Source organism: Centruroides sculpturatus, unplaced genomic scaffold, assembly GCF_000671375.1.
Source record: "Centruroides sculpturatus isolate CEXI.00-Female unplaced genomic scaffold, Cexi_2.0 scaffold264, whole genome shotgun sequence".
NCBI classification, from domain to species: domain Eukaryota; kingdom Metazoa; phylum Arthropoda; class Arachnida; order Scorpiones; family Buthidae; genus Centruroides; species Centruroides sculpturatus.
Genome location: NW_019384577.1, coordinates 433728 through 450206, shown reverse-complemented (window position 1 = coordinate 450206; position 16479 = coordinate 433728). Strand labels below are relative to the sequence as shown.

Genomic DNA, 16479 nt, shown 5'->3' with positions numbered 1-16479 from the left:
TCTATTAATTATAGTAGCAAATTAAAATTTTCAATGATTGTGTATAACAATTTCAATATTACTAACATTGTCATCTCAGCAACTCCATGAAAGTTATAACAACACAATAACTGAATTATTTAAGTATTTATACTTTTTTTTTTTTTTTTGTTAATATTGATTCATTGATGGAAAGAAATGACAAAATTTATTGATGAATAATTTACAATTCCACTTCCTAATTAATTAAATATTTTTATTCAAAGCAAACAGCTTAACTTGATGCAATTTTTTTTATTCATTTAGCTTGTTTATTGTAGAAATGAGGATGTTGAAACCATAGAAGTGGCTAAGCTCTAACAAACTACTCTGCAATATTAGCTACTTGTCTGGTAGAATAGCTGTATTTTCATATAAGCATAAATTTCTTTAAATTAAAATTATGGTTTTTACATGTTTAAAAATATTTGTTGGTGTCTAGATTAATCATCAAACACAGAAAAATGCAAAATTAAAAAACATTTTTTCTTTAAGAATTAAAAATCTATAAAATAAAGTTATTAATGTTTAAAAATCAATTTTAACAGATGTTATCGATATTGTAAGAGATCCTTTGGTTGGAAGCGATTACAGAAGTGAAGAAGATCCTACACTATTTGTTTCTGAGAAGACAAAACGTGGACCACTATCTCAAAACTGGATTGAAGAATACAGTCTATATAAGCAAAATATAGACTTGACAAATGCAAATGATTCTGAAAAAGATATAATGTGTGCCTACAAACTGTGTCGAGTGGAATTTAAATACTGGGGAATGCAGAGCAAGATTGAAAGATTTATTCATGATACTGGTAAGTGTTTAAATTAAGAATTTTATATACAGTCATACCCCGACTTACGCTACCTCAACTTACGCGAACCCGGAGTTACGCAATTTTCAAATCTCGTCCATTCGTCTTTTGTTTGAGCGCCATGCAACCCTTGATTACTCACTCTCCCCACACTATTGTTCGGCTTACATGTTCGGATGTGTCGCGTGGAATTGACGCATAGCTACAATTTATTTTGTGTAATTTATTTCTGTTTGTTATATCTACGGAGACTTGAGAGACTCTATGTGGTGATATCTTGTAACCGTGAACGAACCAAAAGGCGAGATAAGATTAACGAGAACATTTATTAGCTTACATACACCCGACTTGGATTTTACACAAAAGGCATCTGCAATCGTAAACAATTGACGAAAAAAGTATACATTTATCAGATAATAAACAAAGNCATGACAATTTATTAGCTTTAAAACTATATATATAAATTTATTTAACTTTGAAGTTAATATAAACGTTGGAAAATTATGCTTCTTCATTATGAATAATTTTTAATAGATGCAAATTGTTTTGACTTTTAGAACATTTGATTTTTATCATGTGATACATTTCTTTTGTGCAGAAACAGTTCTGTTTTTCTAATTCCTAAAATTGTTTGTGATTACTAATTTCAAGCTCCTGATTTCACTCATTTTGTTTTAATATAACAGTCTTTGGTTATTGTTTAAAAACATAAGTAAAGATATCCTGCTGAGGATTGCTACATTGTTGATATTCAGATAAAATTCATATATGCTTATATTTGAACTCAACATAATTTTATTATACACACAAACTCTGTAAAACTTGATTAGAGTTTTCTGTAAGAAAAATTCAAATTACTGTACTGCTTATTTGCCATATCTCTCCTGCCAACTTGTTCCTGCTAAAATATGGGCACAAAATTTTTGTTGTATACTGGTATAGAATATACTGATGCAGATTGGTTGATTTTAAATGATTTTTGATTTTTGTCAGCTGCAATTAAAGATTGAATACAATTATTTTTGGTCTGATTTAGTCAGATTGTTGCAGTTTTTATCATGTAAAAACATCAGCTCTAATGCAAATTGTTATTTCTTTGGAAATTATATCATGTTTGCTGCCCTTTTTGGTAACAGACCTTAAACTAGTTTTATTAAAGGTAATTTTCTTTCTTCATAGTGAGTGATTCTCAAAAGACACTTTTATTACTAAACTCTCTCTATGAAACATATGTTTGCCATAGTGGTTTTAACAGGAACATAGAAAAATTTTCCAAATGAATTTTAAAGATATCTGTTCCATTACATTAATTAGCATAAGTTGACTATATAGATTTATGGGATTAATCATTAATAAAAATGAAAATTAAAAAATAGTAAATAATTTATTTGAATTTAAAATAAATTTGTAATTATTATTATTATTTATTTTGAGCTTTGCTCATGGATCTGCAACAGGCAGAAGGTTCGCCCTTCAAAAAATTTTTGTGGGAACCCTACATTTTTTTTAGTGCTGTTTATACATATGGGATGAATGATGTAGTGATTGTATCTAATGTTAAGAAGTGAATTAGTTTGTATACAGAATTTATTCATTTTCATTAATTGTAAAGATGTAAAGTGTTTGTAAGATTTATGTCAAATGAAAGCAAAAATTTGTTCTTCAGAAGAATTTTGCATTTTATATTCTATGAAATGATTGCATTCTTTAATCTTGAATACATTTTGACAAACAGCTTGTATTCATGTGAGTTCAAAGCAGGGCTGTGGAGTCGCGTAAAAATGTACTGACTCCGATCCGACGTTTCCTTACCATCCAACTCCGACTAGGGGTAGACTTGTTACCGAAAGAGACCCGGAAATTCTGATTCTGATCACGTGACCTCAGAATAAAATATTCAATAAATAGAGTTGTAATAAAGATAGAGCGTAGAAACTTTTTATTCCAAAGCTAAAAACACTTTTCCTCTGTTATATATAACAGAGGAAAAGTGTAGCGCTCAGTCAAAAAATGACCCCTCCCAAATTTTTACATTTTTCGACTTGGGACACCTTGAAATTTTGAGATAAGCAAAAGATCCAAGGTTTTTTCTATATGTGTGGATGTTAGACTGTGTGTGGGGGACATGATTTCGTTCACCCTGTTTGAAGCCTGATAATTTCTGTGGTCAGAGTGATCAGAATCGGAGTCAGATGGTTTAACACAGGAGTTAGTTATTTAAGTCAAAGTGGTTAAACTAAATCATGTCCCCATATACATTCTAATATCTTAAGCGAGAACATCTTAATGGGTTTTACTGTACTATTATAAAATGGCAAAAAAGCTTACTTTGAGAGTAAAGACAAGTTTTATTTTATTTTTTTAAATTTTGAACGCTAATAACGAGTAAAATATTCATTAAGAGATATGACACATGACCACTTTTATGTCTTCACCCTGTCGACCTTTAATTAAGAACCAAAATTTAATAGTATTAATGCCCCTTTATACGCAAGCTACAGTGCCACATTTCGTTTCTTAAACTTTACCCATTCTGAGATATTGTTTAATATCTCAGAACAGAAAATAAAGAAATTAAACAAATTAGATGCCAACACACATTCGCACGCGAATTTTTCCCCGTTATTGACTTTTTTGAGGGGTTCAGGAGGTCTCCAAATGTGTAGATTTGCAAAAAAAAAACTTGGAGGGTCAAATTTGACATGATTCCAATACTTTTCCGTTTTATATACATAACAAGTTGGTAAGTGAAAAGGAGTCGGAGTCGGCAGATTTTTTGACGACTTTGGCTAAAACATCAAAACTCCACGACTCCGACTTTGACTCCACAGCCCTGGTTCAAAAAAAATAGGAACTTGCATTCCAAATATTTATATTATAGCTGACTGTATAATTATTTTCGTTATCATCAATTTCTGATCACATATTTTTGGTTATTTACTTACAAATTGCATCATATTATTTTTCTGATTTCTCATTTATATTATTGAATTCAAATTATTTTGTCTTTTCTTACAGACAATTTTTTATCTATTTTACATTAATATTTTAATAGGTTAATGTAATTAATTGTACAAATTAATATAATAATTAAAATTGCTTACTATAACATACTTAACAATGAAATTTACTTTTTGAAAATATTATTTTTATAATCTAATTATATATGCATATATAAATCATCTTATTGCATATGTTAAATTTTTCAGCATTAAGAAGAACTATGGTCCGAGCACATCGCCAAGCTTGGGCGTGGCAGGATGAATGGGTTGGGTTGACATTAGAGGACATCAGGCGTTTAGAAAAAGAAACTCAGGAAGAGTTGGCTAAGACAATGTCTGCCAACAAGTGTTTAGAGCAGGACGACAACCCATGCCAATCAAGTGGTGCCTTAACAAGAGAAGAATCAAATTCTGAGACTACCTCTGATTTTGAAAATGAAATTGATGCAGAAATGGAGAGCATTAAGAAAGTTTCCAATTCTTCTTTTCATTTAAGCTCTCAAGACAAGACATTAAGTATGTAATGTTGTATTGCATTTACTTAAAAAATAAATTAATTAAATTAATAACTTTGTAGCAAAAACGAAACAGATTTAATTATGATCCTTTTATTTATTTTTTTCAGGAGCTTCTTGCTTAGACTTACAAATGGGAAATCTGATTATGGAAACTATTGTGCAGAGTTCAGATCTTAGTTCAGATGATGAATATTTTGATGCTGAAGGTATTTTATTTCTGAATCTAAAAAATTAATTGCCAAAAATGCATTAGATTATAGCATTTAATAATTAAATGGAATTATTTTTCATTTACACTTTCTTCATTATAAGCACTAAGATATGTCCATTAAAGGTTTGGGTATATCCAAATTGTACTGCAAATAATGAAAAACGGAAATTTAAACATATCTAGATCACTCATGAAAATTTCTGAAGATCTGATCCAGATATGAATTTAGGTTTTTCAGAATAATGGGCAGTCTTAGCTACTACTTATGACTTTAATTTTTTCTTTAAAACATCTACAAAATATACACTTAGTGCACATTTTAAGCTTGTGCCTTTTGTGTGCACATCTAAACTTTAAGCCAATTTCTGAATTTGTCTTAAAAAAAATGTTGAGAATATAAATAACTGATGTTACAATATATTTCTTAATATTAATTGTTCAATGCAGTTTTGCTTGACTTTGGAGCAAGCATTGCTATTGGTATTGCAATATAAATGTAAATCTAAAGGAAATTTATATTTTATACTGAAATATTAAAAGTTTATATTCAGAAATATTTTCTAATCTAAAAATTTAAGTAATTTCTTTAAAGCATTTTTTTTAAATATCCATTAAAGAAGAAAATATTATTTTGTTACAATGCTGAAACTACATTGGAAATACTAAAAGTTCTTAGCAATAAACTATAGACAAAATTGTGTGCACTCTGTATTATAATAAAATTTTAATACTTCCATTCTTGATAGTTATTATTACATATTTTTAAGATACATTTGATTTAAATTTTTGCAATAGTGAACAAACTTTTTCTAATTGGTCCATTATATCAAGGGCCTACTGTATATTTTTCAATGAGATACATAATAATTTTATGCACTTTTGTTCAAAAATAATGACTTTGTATTGATTTTTAAACAAATAAATCTGAAGTCTATAGCTTTTTATTGAGAAAAAGTTTCCATTTTTTTTCCACTTTCATTGCAACTAAGGATTCTAATTTTTTAAAATTTATTACTTTATTCGTCTTGAAGTGATTTTATTAAAAGTGATTTATATTTATTGATACTTTCTCCTTGAATTTGATATTGATTATTAATTGGAATTTAATTAAACATTTAATTGGAAACATTTGTCTTAGTAAATAACTTTGCTTGGAGAAAATTATTAGTTTGTTTTGTTAGATTCTTTATTGTTGTTGATAAAAAAAAATAATGGTTTATTGAAGTATAAAATGATATAAGCATTACCATTGTTTGATACAGGACCGGCCATCTGGGGGGTGCGGCGGATGCTACGCACCGGGGCCCCGCGATTGAGGGGGCCCAACATTATCAAGAACTAAAATAATGTACTCTTGCACACGAAAACTTGACAATATTCCTATCGTTGTCAGTATGACGAAAAGTATATTTTATTGTAAACATTATTATTGTAGATCTCTGAATTTCGACAATCTTCAAACTAATTCTTGATGATGCGAGTGTTTAGTTTTTGTTATTTGATTCTGGGAACTCCCGAGGATCCCACCTAAATTGGACTTTTTAGAAAAAAATCTCAATACCATATAGCCCGCGTTAAGAAATGAAAATAATACTGTGGCCGTCGGCCATATAAAATTATATGTATATTTGTATATAGTCGTAGTTTTAATGTTTCTTTTATAATTTCTTCTATTTTTGTCTGTCTTACTTCTGGAACTTTCTGGTGACCGTTATTGTCTCCGGGTAGGATTAGCCGTTCTAAGAATCAAAGAGAACTGTTATAACTGATCTGTTGTCACTTGATCTAAGTGTCAGGTCAAAGGTAGAAATTCCTACATACTTTTCGAATGTCTGAGGGAGTTCTTGTGTAGTCGTCACCCCAGTCAGTTGTATCCGAGAGTGAATAAAATCTGATTTTTCTGATATTTCCCATAAGGAACAAACTTCAATTATTATTAGTATGTAAATTTTGAAGAGAAAAGATTAATTATAAATGAGTCATTTATAGGGTTTATTGAAGCGACTGATGTGACTGGAGAAGGACTAGCAAAAATTCTATTGAAAACATTAAGTGAGCTTGATTTAGATATTATGAATTGTAGAGAGCAGGGATACGACAACGGTAACAACATGAAAGGGAAATATAAAGGTGTACAGTACAATCTAGAATAATTGCTCTAAACCCTCACACAATATACGTGCCTTGCCTATCACACTCTTTTAATTTATTAATTTGCGATACCGCTTCCAGAAGTATATATTGTAAAAATTTTTGGGGGATATTGCAACGTTTATATTGCTTATTTTCTGCATCTACAAAGAGATGGGAAACTCTAAAAAAACATTTAAACATTACTCTTAAACCATTATGTGACACTCATTGGGAAGCCAAAATAGAGTTGGTTAAAGTAGGGTATACACAGTTTAAACAAACTTGTAATGCCCTAGAAGAATTTATTTATATAAGTAACGATAATATAGCGGTATCCGAAGCTAAAAGTCTATTGGATTCAATACAAGAAATGTCATTTATTTTATGTTTAATAGTATAGTTTGCAATGTTGTCTAAAATTAACGCTATCAGTATAGTACTATTTCAAGCGAAAACAATTCTTCTTGAGTCGGCTTTTAATTTAGTCAATAAAATTAAAACTGAAATCCAAAATTTAAGAACAAATTTTAACACATTTTTAGACGAAGCAAAAGTGTTAGCACGTAATTTGAATATTTCAGAACATTTTCCTAATAAACGAATACAAAAAAGAAAAAGATTATATTCCTAAATAGCAGAAGATGAAGTTATAGGAAACCCGGTAGAGGAATTTAGATGTTATTTTTTTTTTTAACACTGTAATTGATATTGTTATTATACAAATAGAAGATAGATTTAAAATTATACCAAATATTATTTCCGATTTCAAATTAATTACTGATATAAAAACCTTAGAAAAACATGAATTAGAAAAAAGGTTTGTAAAGTTTTATAACAAAGATGTAGATGAAAACCTAATCCAGGAAATTGGTTTGCTACGGGAATTGATTTTGAATGAAAGGGATGTAAATAACGCACAAGACATATTGCAATACATACTAAATAATAATTATAATGAGTTATTTCTAAATGTATTAACTGTGTTAAAACATTTCTTTACGTTGCCACTTACCGTACGTTTCTATATTCAACAGTTGACTCAACGGTGAGAGAACAACGTTTCTAAATGGACCGTTGAGTTCTCCGTTGAGACTAGTGACGTCAGCGCTGTTTCACCGTTGAGCTCAACGGTCTCAACGACCTGAAAGACCGTTGAGTAGTCAACAAACTAACATGGCGGCTTCCACGAAAAAGTAAATTTCGCTTATAGAAACTATCCATTCGCTGCTGNATGAAAACCTAATCCAGGAAATTGGTTTGCTACGGGATTTGATTTTGAATGAAAGGGATGTAAATAACGCACAAGACATATTGCAATACATACTAAATAATAATTATAATGAGTTATTTCTAAATGTATTAACTGTGTTAAAACATTTCTTTACGTTGCCACTTACTATAGCAAGTGCTGAGCGCTCTTTCAGCAAATTAAAATTAATAAAGAATTATCTTTGGTCCAGCATGTGTGAAGAACGCTTAAATGCACTTGCTATATTAAGCATCGAAAAAAAATTGTAATTTTTCTGAAGTAGATAATGTATTAGCAAAAACAAAATTACGCTTTAAATAAACATGCATTAGTAATATATGTTCGTGTTTGTAATTTTTTTTTACTTTACAAAAAATTTAGGCCCCAAATAGTTTCTTGCACCCGGGCCCCTTTACAGAGAAGGCCGGCTCTGGTTTGATAGTTAGTATTTTGCATAACTAGGCTGAGTCTTGTTTTAGCAAATTACAATTATGATAATTAAAACATTAGTTAAGACAATTATTTATTTATTATTGTAGAACAAAATGTTTGGTGTGTAGCTCAACCTGAACATTTGTCATGTATCCATCAAAGTGTACATACAAAATAATTTGTAGAAAATGTTGTGAAAAATATAAATATAAAAAGTATGCTAATATTGAAATGCTTGACAATTAGTTCAAGACTTTTTCAAACTGTAATTATATTCTTCAAAATAAGAGTTTGAAAATTTTAATCATCATATTTCATTTTATAAATTTACAATGTTTTTATTTTGTTTTAATAGATGATGATGATGATGATGATGGTGCACAAATATTAGCCAGAAGTTGCTCAGAAGCAATACTAGAATGTACAGAAAAAGATAATGAAGGATTACTAAATGAAAGCCAAGATGGTGAGTAAATGTCTAATTAATATATGTCAACAAACAAAATAATACATAAATTAAATACTTTTTCTAAATTAGGAGAAAATAGAATTTCAAATTATCCTCTGTTGACTATTATAAAACAAACAAGTTCTATTGCTGATGTAACTGGAGACTTCAAACAAAGTTTAACATGAGTCATCTTCAAAATGCATTTAAAATAAAAATATATATCTTTTGTTGAAAATGTAAATTTGAAATGTAAATTTTGACAATTTTATAAAAGTTTAAAAAATTTATGTGCAATATGATAATTATTACATAGTCTACAGGATGTATTTCTAACTAAAATAAATTATAATTTAAAACAAACGAACGTTTTATATAAAATTTTTAGTATATAAAGTACTTAAAAATTTTTGATCATTTAATTAATAATAATTTTTTTTTAAATTTTTGTAAATTACTTTTAGTAGAAAATCAATACAGTATTGCATATTTACACAAACATGACTAGTATTAAAATTGTTACTAGTATGTGCAAATAATCTGATAAAATAAACTATAAGAAGTGATAAACTAAAAAAATACATAAAAATCAATGCAGATATGAAGAATTTTAATTTTGATTAATTCTTTTGAAGACAAAGTCCTTTTCAAAAAATAGGAACCACCATTTATTAACTTTGTGTTCCAGACATTACACTTTTGGCGACTGACCTTTCCTTTTAGGCTACTGGCTGCCAAACAGTCCTTTAAAAAACACAAAAATATTCAGTTAAAAATATAAACATTTAAAAAACAGGACTGGTGAGTTTTTTAAATGTTTATATTTTTAACTGGATATTTTTGATGAGGAAAATGAGAATTTAAGAATTATTAGTATTCAAAGTTATAACTATTTCATTTATTTTTCAAACAAACATTTTTAAACAAATTATTGTTGCAATCCTTTAATACCACTCACAACAGCAAGATAGTATTTTCTATGGATGATTTTCCTTTGACATCACTTCCAATTTCTTATAAAGTTTAAAAACATAGAATGCTTAATATATAAATTACTCATAATTATATTTGTATTATAAAAATTATCTGAAATTCTATATAATATAATTCTTTAAAGAATAAGAATGCCCTATAATGTCTACCCTAAGAATGTCTATAAATTTTTTAAATGCTTATCTGATATTGTTTAATACATCAAGAAGTAAGACTATATGTAAGTTTAGGATCAATAATGTAAAGTTTTGCTTTGTTTTAATAAGAAATAATATTTAATATTCTTATTTAAATTATAACATAAATTTAAAATGTAGTGTTCAAAATAACTGTAAATAATTGTTTTTCTACTTTTCTTTTCTCCTATTCCCAATTTTTCCTCTTCCAAATCCAAATTTATATTTAAAATCGCACCCCAACTCAACAGATAGCATATTTTCTTCAGTACATATTAAGAAGGTTCAGAAAGAATTATTTTTTCAAGAAAGAAATTCTAGAGTCAACCTTGATTCTGTCTCCCTAACTAGTTCGCCTTCCCATCGTTTAAATTCTTCGACAAACACCTTAATCTTAGTCCTTCATGCTGGAAGCATACTGGATTCTGGTGCCGAATCAATAACAAACAAAAAATCAGACATTACCACATTTATCAGTGCCTTTAAAAATATCACTCATCATAATTATCCTGGTATAATGGGACATATATCCATCCGTCTGGTCTCTTGTCCATCCATTTGTTCAGAAGCATTAGCTGTGTTATCAAAGTGAGTGTGGACATTTCTCATCTTTAAAATGATATTTATTGTATACTGAAGTATGATTAAAATCTTTAAAGAGCAAATTGATAAATATCTCATTCCAGTCTCAGCCCATATAGTTTTCAAGCATCTCCTTCTGCAATTGATGGTATATCTAACACTTATGACTCTATTCCTATTGGTGCTCTTTCTCTGTTTGCCATCTCTTCACCTGAATACCAGGAGCATGTATCAACTGTAATATCTTCATGTAATCAAATTTACCGTGAATTCTTAAGCTCAGAAGAAGGGAAAGATTTTGGAGGGCAGGTAATGTAACTTCAAAAATTTTAACATTTTTATATTGAATTGAAATAAAGTTTAATGCTGATATTCAAAGGAAAATAAATATTTGCTTTTTTTAAATAGGTCATAATTGTTGGTGACAGTGTGGGAGCAATTATGGCTTATGATGCTTTGTGTCGCACATCACAAATTGGAAGTCATTTTGGTAGTGAAACTAGTATTGCTGATGCGGATCAGACCCAAGCAACTGTGTCACATCACTATTCTTCACACTCTGCTCTGTTTCCTATTTCTAATGTTAAGAAAGATGATGATGAAATATGTGGAAGATCATACATTCATCCTATGGAATCGGGAAATGGAACTCATGATCCATCAAGGTCTGTCATTATATACTTTTGATTTGATAATCTGATTTGATAATTTGGTAATATGCCATTTATATATATATATATATATATATATAAATGGCATATTATGAAAAATTAAACAACTGATATTTTTAATAATGTGAATTTTTCACAACTAATTTCTTTTCATTTTTGACTCTGCACCATAAGCGTAAGAGTGCCTTTTTTTCATATTCATCATGTTTTGATCAAGCCCAAGTTAGAGCTACTAGGTAGTGAGGGATTGGACGTGACACATCCAGAACAGATCACTTATAAAATTTCTAGGATTTGTCTGGATTTCATCCTGGATCCCCATAGTAGGGATCCAAGATCAAATCTGGATGACACCTAAACTGTTTCAGTTGTCCTCTCATATCTCACTATAAATAAGTATTAATGAGCAATGAAGAAAAATTGATTAGCAATTAATTGATCATATAAAAATGTATTGACATAGTGTAAGTGTGATTTTTTTTACATTATACACTGCTATTTTAACTCTGATTTCTTTTATTTTACAATAAGAACAATTTTGGATATTTTATTACATACAATATTAAAATATATTTTTCAGTAAATAAATAAATATAATAATTTTCAATTATTAAAAAATTTCTAACTTTAGAGAAATTGCTCAATATGTGTGAGATTATTTGGTAATTACTCATTCATTAAAATTGTTTGTGACAAAGTTTTTGAAAAATTCATTTGCAGTAAATTATCAAAAGGCAAGTAACATCAAGCTAAATTTTGGCATGCAAAATTTACAAGATTATTATTGAAAGTTATATATATATTCACCAATCAGTTGTAGATAATTATTCTTCTGTTAATAATTGTTAACAAATCAAATTCATACTAAATTTTTATTTCACATGAAGTAATAATAATAAAACATTATAAATTATTATAATGCTTGATTTTAATTCACTACAGGCATTCCCTTCGTCTTTCTTCCAAACTTCCTCGTCAGTGTAGTTCTGGATCGAATGACAACCAGAAATTCGAGTTTGATGTGAGTGACTTTTTCATGTTTGGCTCACCTCTTGGAACCATTTTAGCCTACAGGAAAATGATGTCATTTGATGATAAAAATTGTAAGTACATCTGTAATTTGTATTTATAAGTATGTGTATAGATAAATGTCAAGATTTTTTATAAAAAGGTCTTAAGAATACTTTATTTATTTATTACATAAATAAAATAAAATTAGTACTACTAATAATAATAATAATGGTAGACAAATCTATTTTTGCACATGTACTTTTGATGTGATGTCAGAATTCGATAATATATTGCTTCTTTTTTATCAGATTATAACTTCAGATTCAATTTTTGGTACAATATTTATTAACCAGGATTACCATATTTTTGTTCATATCATCCACAGAAAATTGATGGAACAAAAAGAAAACCTTTGCATAACCTGCTTCACTTCATACCTAATGACTACAGGAGCAGCTATTGCTCCATTAATGAGAGTTTGTAATTGCAATTTAAAATCAGTGTATAACTCATACTCTCTTTTCAAATTGTCTTTTAAACATAGCTAACCCATGGGTTATATGCACAAAAATATAGTAATATTTATATGAAAACACTGATCATGAAGATGAGATGTATTTCCAATCCAGACCAGTTAATTGTACAGTTAATTGGGATCTCTGTCTCTGGCCCCTAAGCTTTTCACATCTGGTCTGAATTTTAGTGGTCTCTTGCCCCTGTATGTCATAGTCCTTCTGATAACAATTAAATCATGCTGGTCATCTGTCTAACTCTGTATTCAAGAAAATTTTGAATTGAAATCATTTGACTTCCAGTCCAAATAGGATATTCATATATAGTCTGTTGGACATCCAGCCCCTAAGCTTTCCATATCAGGTCTCAATTTTCATCTATCTAATTCTTCTTAAGATTACCAAAGGCAGACGACAGTGGGAATATATAGATCTGAAATTTGAAAATTGCAGCCCAAAAATATTATTTCTTGGATATTTATGAAAATTTAAGTACAAATTCAATTGGAATATGAATTGATCATCTTAGTAATATGGTAGACGATTATCAATTATTAACTCTATTATTATGTTATCATGTAATTGTACAGTAAGTGATTTAAATTTTAATAAAAATGTTTTCTGTTCTGCAGTGATTTTATTTCAAAACATTTTTTTATGTTTCTATCAATACAGCTCCTCCAGCCAAACCGCTTTGCAATCAAGTGTATAATCTATTTCATCCAACGGATCCTTTAGTTTCTAGAATAGAACCACTGTTGAATGCACAATTTGCCCAGTTGCCACCAGTCAATGTGTCAAGATACCAGAAACATCCTTCAGGAAATGGAAATTCCATTCATCTGTGTATGACACTCATTTGTGTATTCCAATTATTATAATAATTTTGTATATTTTCCACTACTTAAGTGAATTTGAAGTTTAAATGCTTTTCAAAATCATCCAGATATTATTTTTATTCATTTTTTAAGTATCTTTAAACAGTTGTTTTATTGAAATTTAAATGCTTTCCAAAGACAAAATACACACTGTATTTTCATGCTTATAACCTATTAGAATAAAAATAAAATCTTTCATATAATCCACCTTACCATATGCCCTAGACCAGATTTATGGGAGCAACCATTGCTTCATAAGAATAAGTCTGTAATTCTGTATAATTTCAACTAAGTATTATAATTAAACAATTATAATTGCATGTTTAATATCAATGTATAAACCAATATAGTTTATAACCTTTCAACTTGACTTTTAACCCTTAACTGGTATCGTAAATTTTTCAAACGTAACTGGTTTCATGGGGGCTGCGCGGCCCCCAAGCAAAATTTGCCTTTAGAGAGCAAGTTTAACAATGTGACAGTTCAAAAGGGCATAAATGCTAAATGAAACCCTTCTTTAGTATAATCAACTTTTATTTATTTATATAATTTTCTTTACTTAATTATTACAAGAGATCACAAAATTGTTACAAATTTTGGTGTATGCTTATTTTAACAATACAAAAATTTACCATATTGTAAGTTTATACCAAAGATATTTTTTTTTCTTATTCTTAAGAAACTAATCTTATAAAAAAGTATCTTTTATAGCCTCTAACTATCATTTGTTAAAAAACCACAGGTAATATAATCACTTGTATTTTTAAGACTCAGGAACATTTTAACGCGATTACGTAGTTCAGTCTTGAGAGTTATCACATAGTATTTTTGTAATACTATGCACTTTGCAAATAAATTTCAAACAACTGTTGCACTTAGTAGCATATTTACCATCTTTTTTTCCAGCACAAAATGACAACATACTCTTTTCAGAAGATTTCGGCTTGATCTAGCAATTTGTATATTATCATCATCTATTAGCAGTTCAAATGATTCTTTGGTAGTCATTTTGAATTTTTGATGCAAGATTGAGATATCTTTGCAAAATAATTGTAAAAATTAAAAAAAACATAAAAACACATTTCCACAAAAAACCAACGTAACTGGTATCGTGGGGGCTGCACAGCCCCCAGAAAATACGTAGCTCCATCTTTGTAAGTGCTACAGGGCCAAACATTTGGCACTCGCTAAAAGTCGCGACGTAATGAGATTACATGAAATGGCAGCTGCACACGATATTTAGATTTTTAGAAAATCATAAAAATATGACGCGTGGGGGCCGCGCGGCCCCCAAGAAACCAGTTAAGGGTTAAATATGAATAACCCATGAGTTATGAATATGAAAATACAGTATATTGTTTTATAACTTTTCCTGTGTGAATACTACTATAATTATTATAAAAGAACTTAAAAAATCACAATCATTAAGATGGTTTTCTTTTAGATCTTGTTTTTATTTTTATAGAATCAAATGATAATGTTTACTAATATGAAGAAATAATTTTTTAATATTTATATTTTTAGTGGATTACATACAGATGTATTCACATTTATTTATGGATTCTACAACATGTACATCACCTGCCGTAAATAGGGGAAGACGTCCTAGCGAAGCCAGTATTGCCAGTAATGTATCAGGAGTTAATGATACAATACCTTTAGCATCAATATCTTCAAGTAAGAATATATTTAATTATTATATATGTATGATTTCATGCTAATATATTAATATATTAGCATGAAAGTTCACACATACTGTCCAAATTAATAGATACATCATTGAAATTTCAATACAACATTTTTTAGTTTCAATTTTTATAAATTACTCAAAACAAGTATACAGGTATCCCTCACACAACACGACACTTCTACAACATGGTTTCACTCTAACACAGTTTGAAAATTAGGGATATCCCAATTTTCAACTTCTGGTTTTGCTCTAACACTGTTTTGGAAATCCTCTGTACAAAATTTCACAATTTTTAAGTGTAAACTTTCTTAGTCAATATTGTTTTTATTCAAGTAAGCATGTGTGTTTTCTCAAATTCACCCACGGATTTTAGAATGTTGAAATTTTCAAATTATTTTATGCTTTTCATCAAGTTTACTTTAATGAAAACTGATAGGAAAAAGACTAACTTTCCTATCAACCAGGTGTCATTGTTGCTTTCAGACTTCATAAAGAAAGCACAGTGACAGTCTTTAGATTAAATAAATTTACCTAAAAGTGTTTGATTTTCATATTTAGTAAAGTGTTGTTAAACTTATTTTTAACTGTAGGTAAGAAATCATTTGTAAAATGATGAATAAAATACGGTGGTATCTCTATACTTGAACAATCCAGCATTTGAACACAAATTCTGGGAAAAAAATTGCTTGATACTCAACTGAACAAATGCAACCTGCTAAAACAAATTTTCGATTAAATAACATATTTTTGCTTTGTCATCCATAAAATATTTTTATGATAAAAATAAAAATATGAAAATGTTGATCTTATTCAGAAGTATCAACAACAAAAAAGCTGAGATGACGATGATACTTTGTAAAAAGGAAAATGTCCTTGTTTAACTAAAATTAATATTAACAACGCATAATACAGTACTTTTAATTGTATTGTTAATTAATTATTGATTGACTATTGATTATTGAATAAATTGTTAAGTGCTTTAATAAACATATTTTGCTTAACAAAAGTATATTATTCTTTTTCATTACTAACTTCTGGAACGTAACCCTGTTTTGCATTAGTCCTTTGTTTCATATAGGTTGGATTTGCACTTTTTTGGAACATAATTACTGTGTTATACAAGGGATACCTGTAATTTGTTTG

The 16479-nt window shown here is 28.7% G+C and overlaps 1 protein-coding gene across 5 annotated transcripts in view; it reads left to right on the top strand.

Annotated features, from left to right (window-relative positions):
- LOC111624378 (protein retinal degeneration B-like) overlaps nucleotides 1–16479 on the top strand; it is a 90488-nt gene that overhangs the window by 62418 nt on the left and 11591 nt on the right. For 3 of the 5 annotated variants that reach the window (XM_023367200.1, XM_023367201.1, XM_023367204.1), the window contains exons 5-14: nucleotides 567–830; nucleotides 4040–4348; nucleotides 4458–4558; nucleotides 8730–8841; nucleotides 10244–10580; nucleotides 10679–10883; nucleotides 10983–11239; nucleotides 12188–12348; nucleotides 13444–13614; nucleotides 15171–15323. In XM_023367200.1, coding sequence (XP_023222968.1) covers nucleotides 567–830; nucleotides 4040–4348; nucleotides 4458–4558; nucleotides 8730–8841; nucleotides 10244–10580; nucleotides 10679–10883; nucleotides 10983–11239; nucleotides 12188–12348; nucleotides 13444–13614; nucleotides 15171–15323 — 2070 coding nt within the window. The remainder of the gene's footprint in view (nucleotides 1–566; nucleotides 831–4039; nucleotides 4349–4457; nucleotides 4559–8729; nucleotides 8842–10243; nucleotides 10581–10678; nucleotides 10884–10982; nucleotides 11240–12187; nucleotides 12349–13443; nucleotides 13615–15170; nucleotides 15324–16479) is intronic. The other 2 variants (XM_023367203.1, XM_023367202.1) reach the window with 2 other exon arrangements.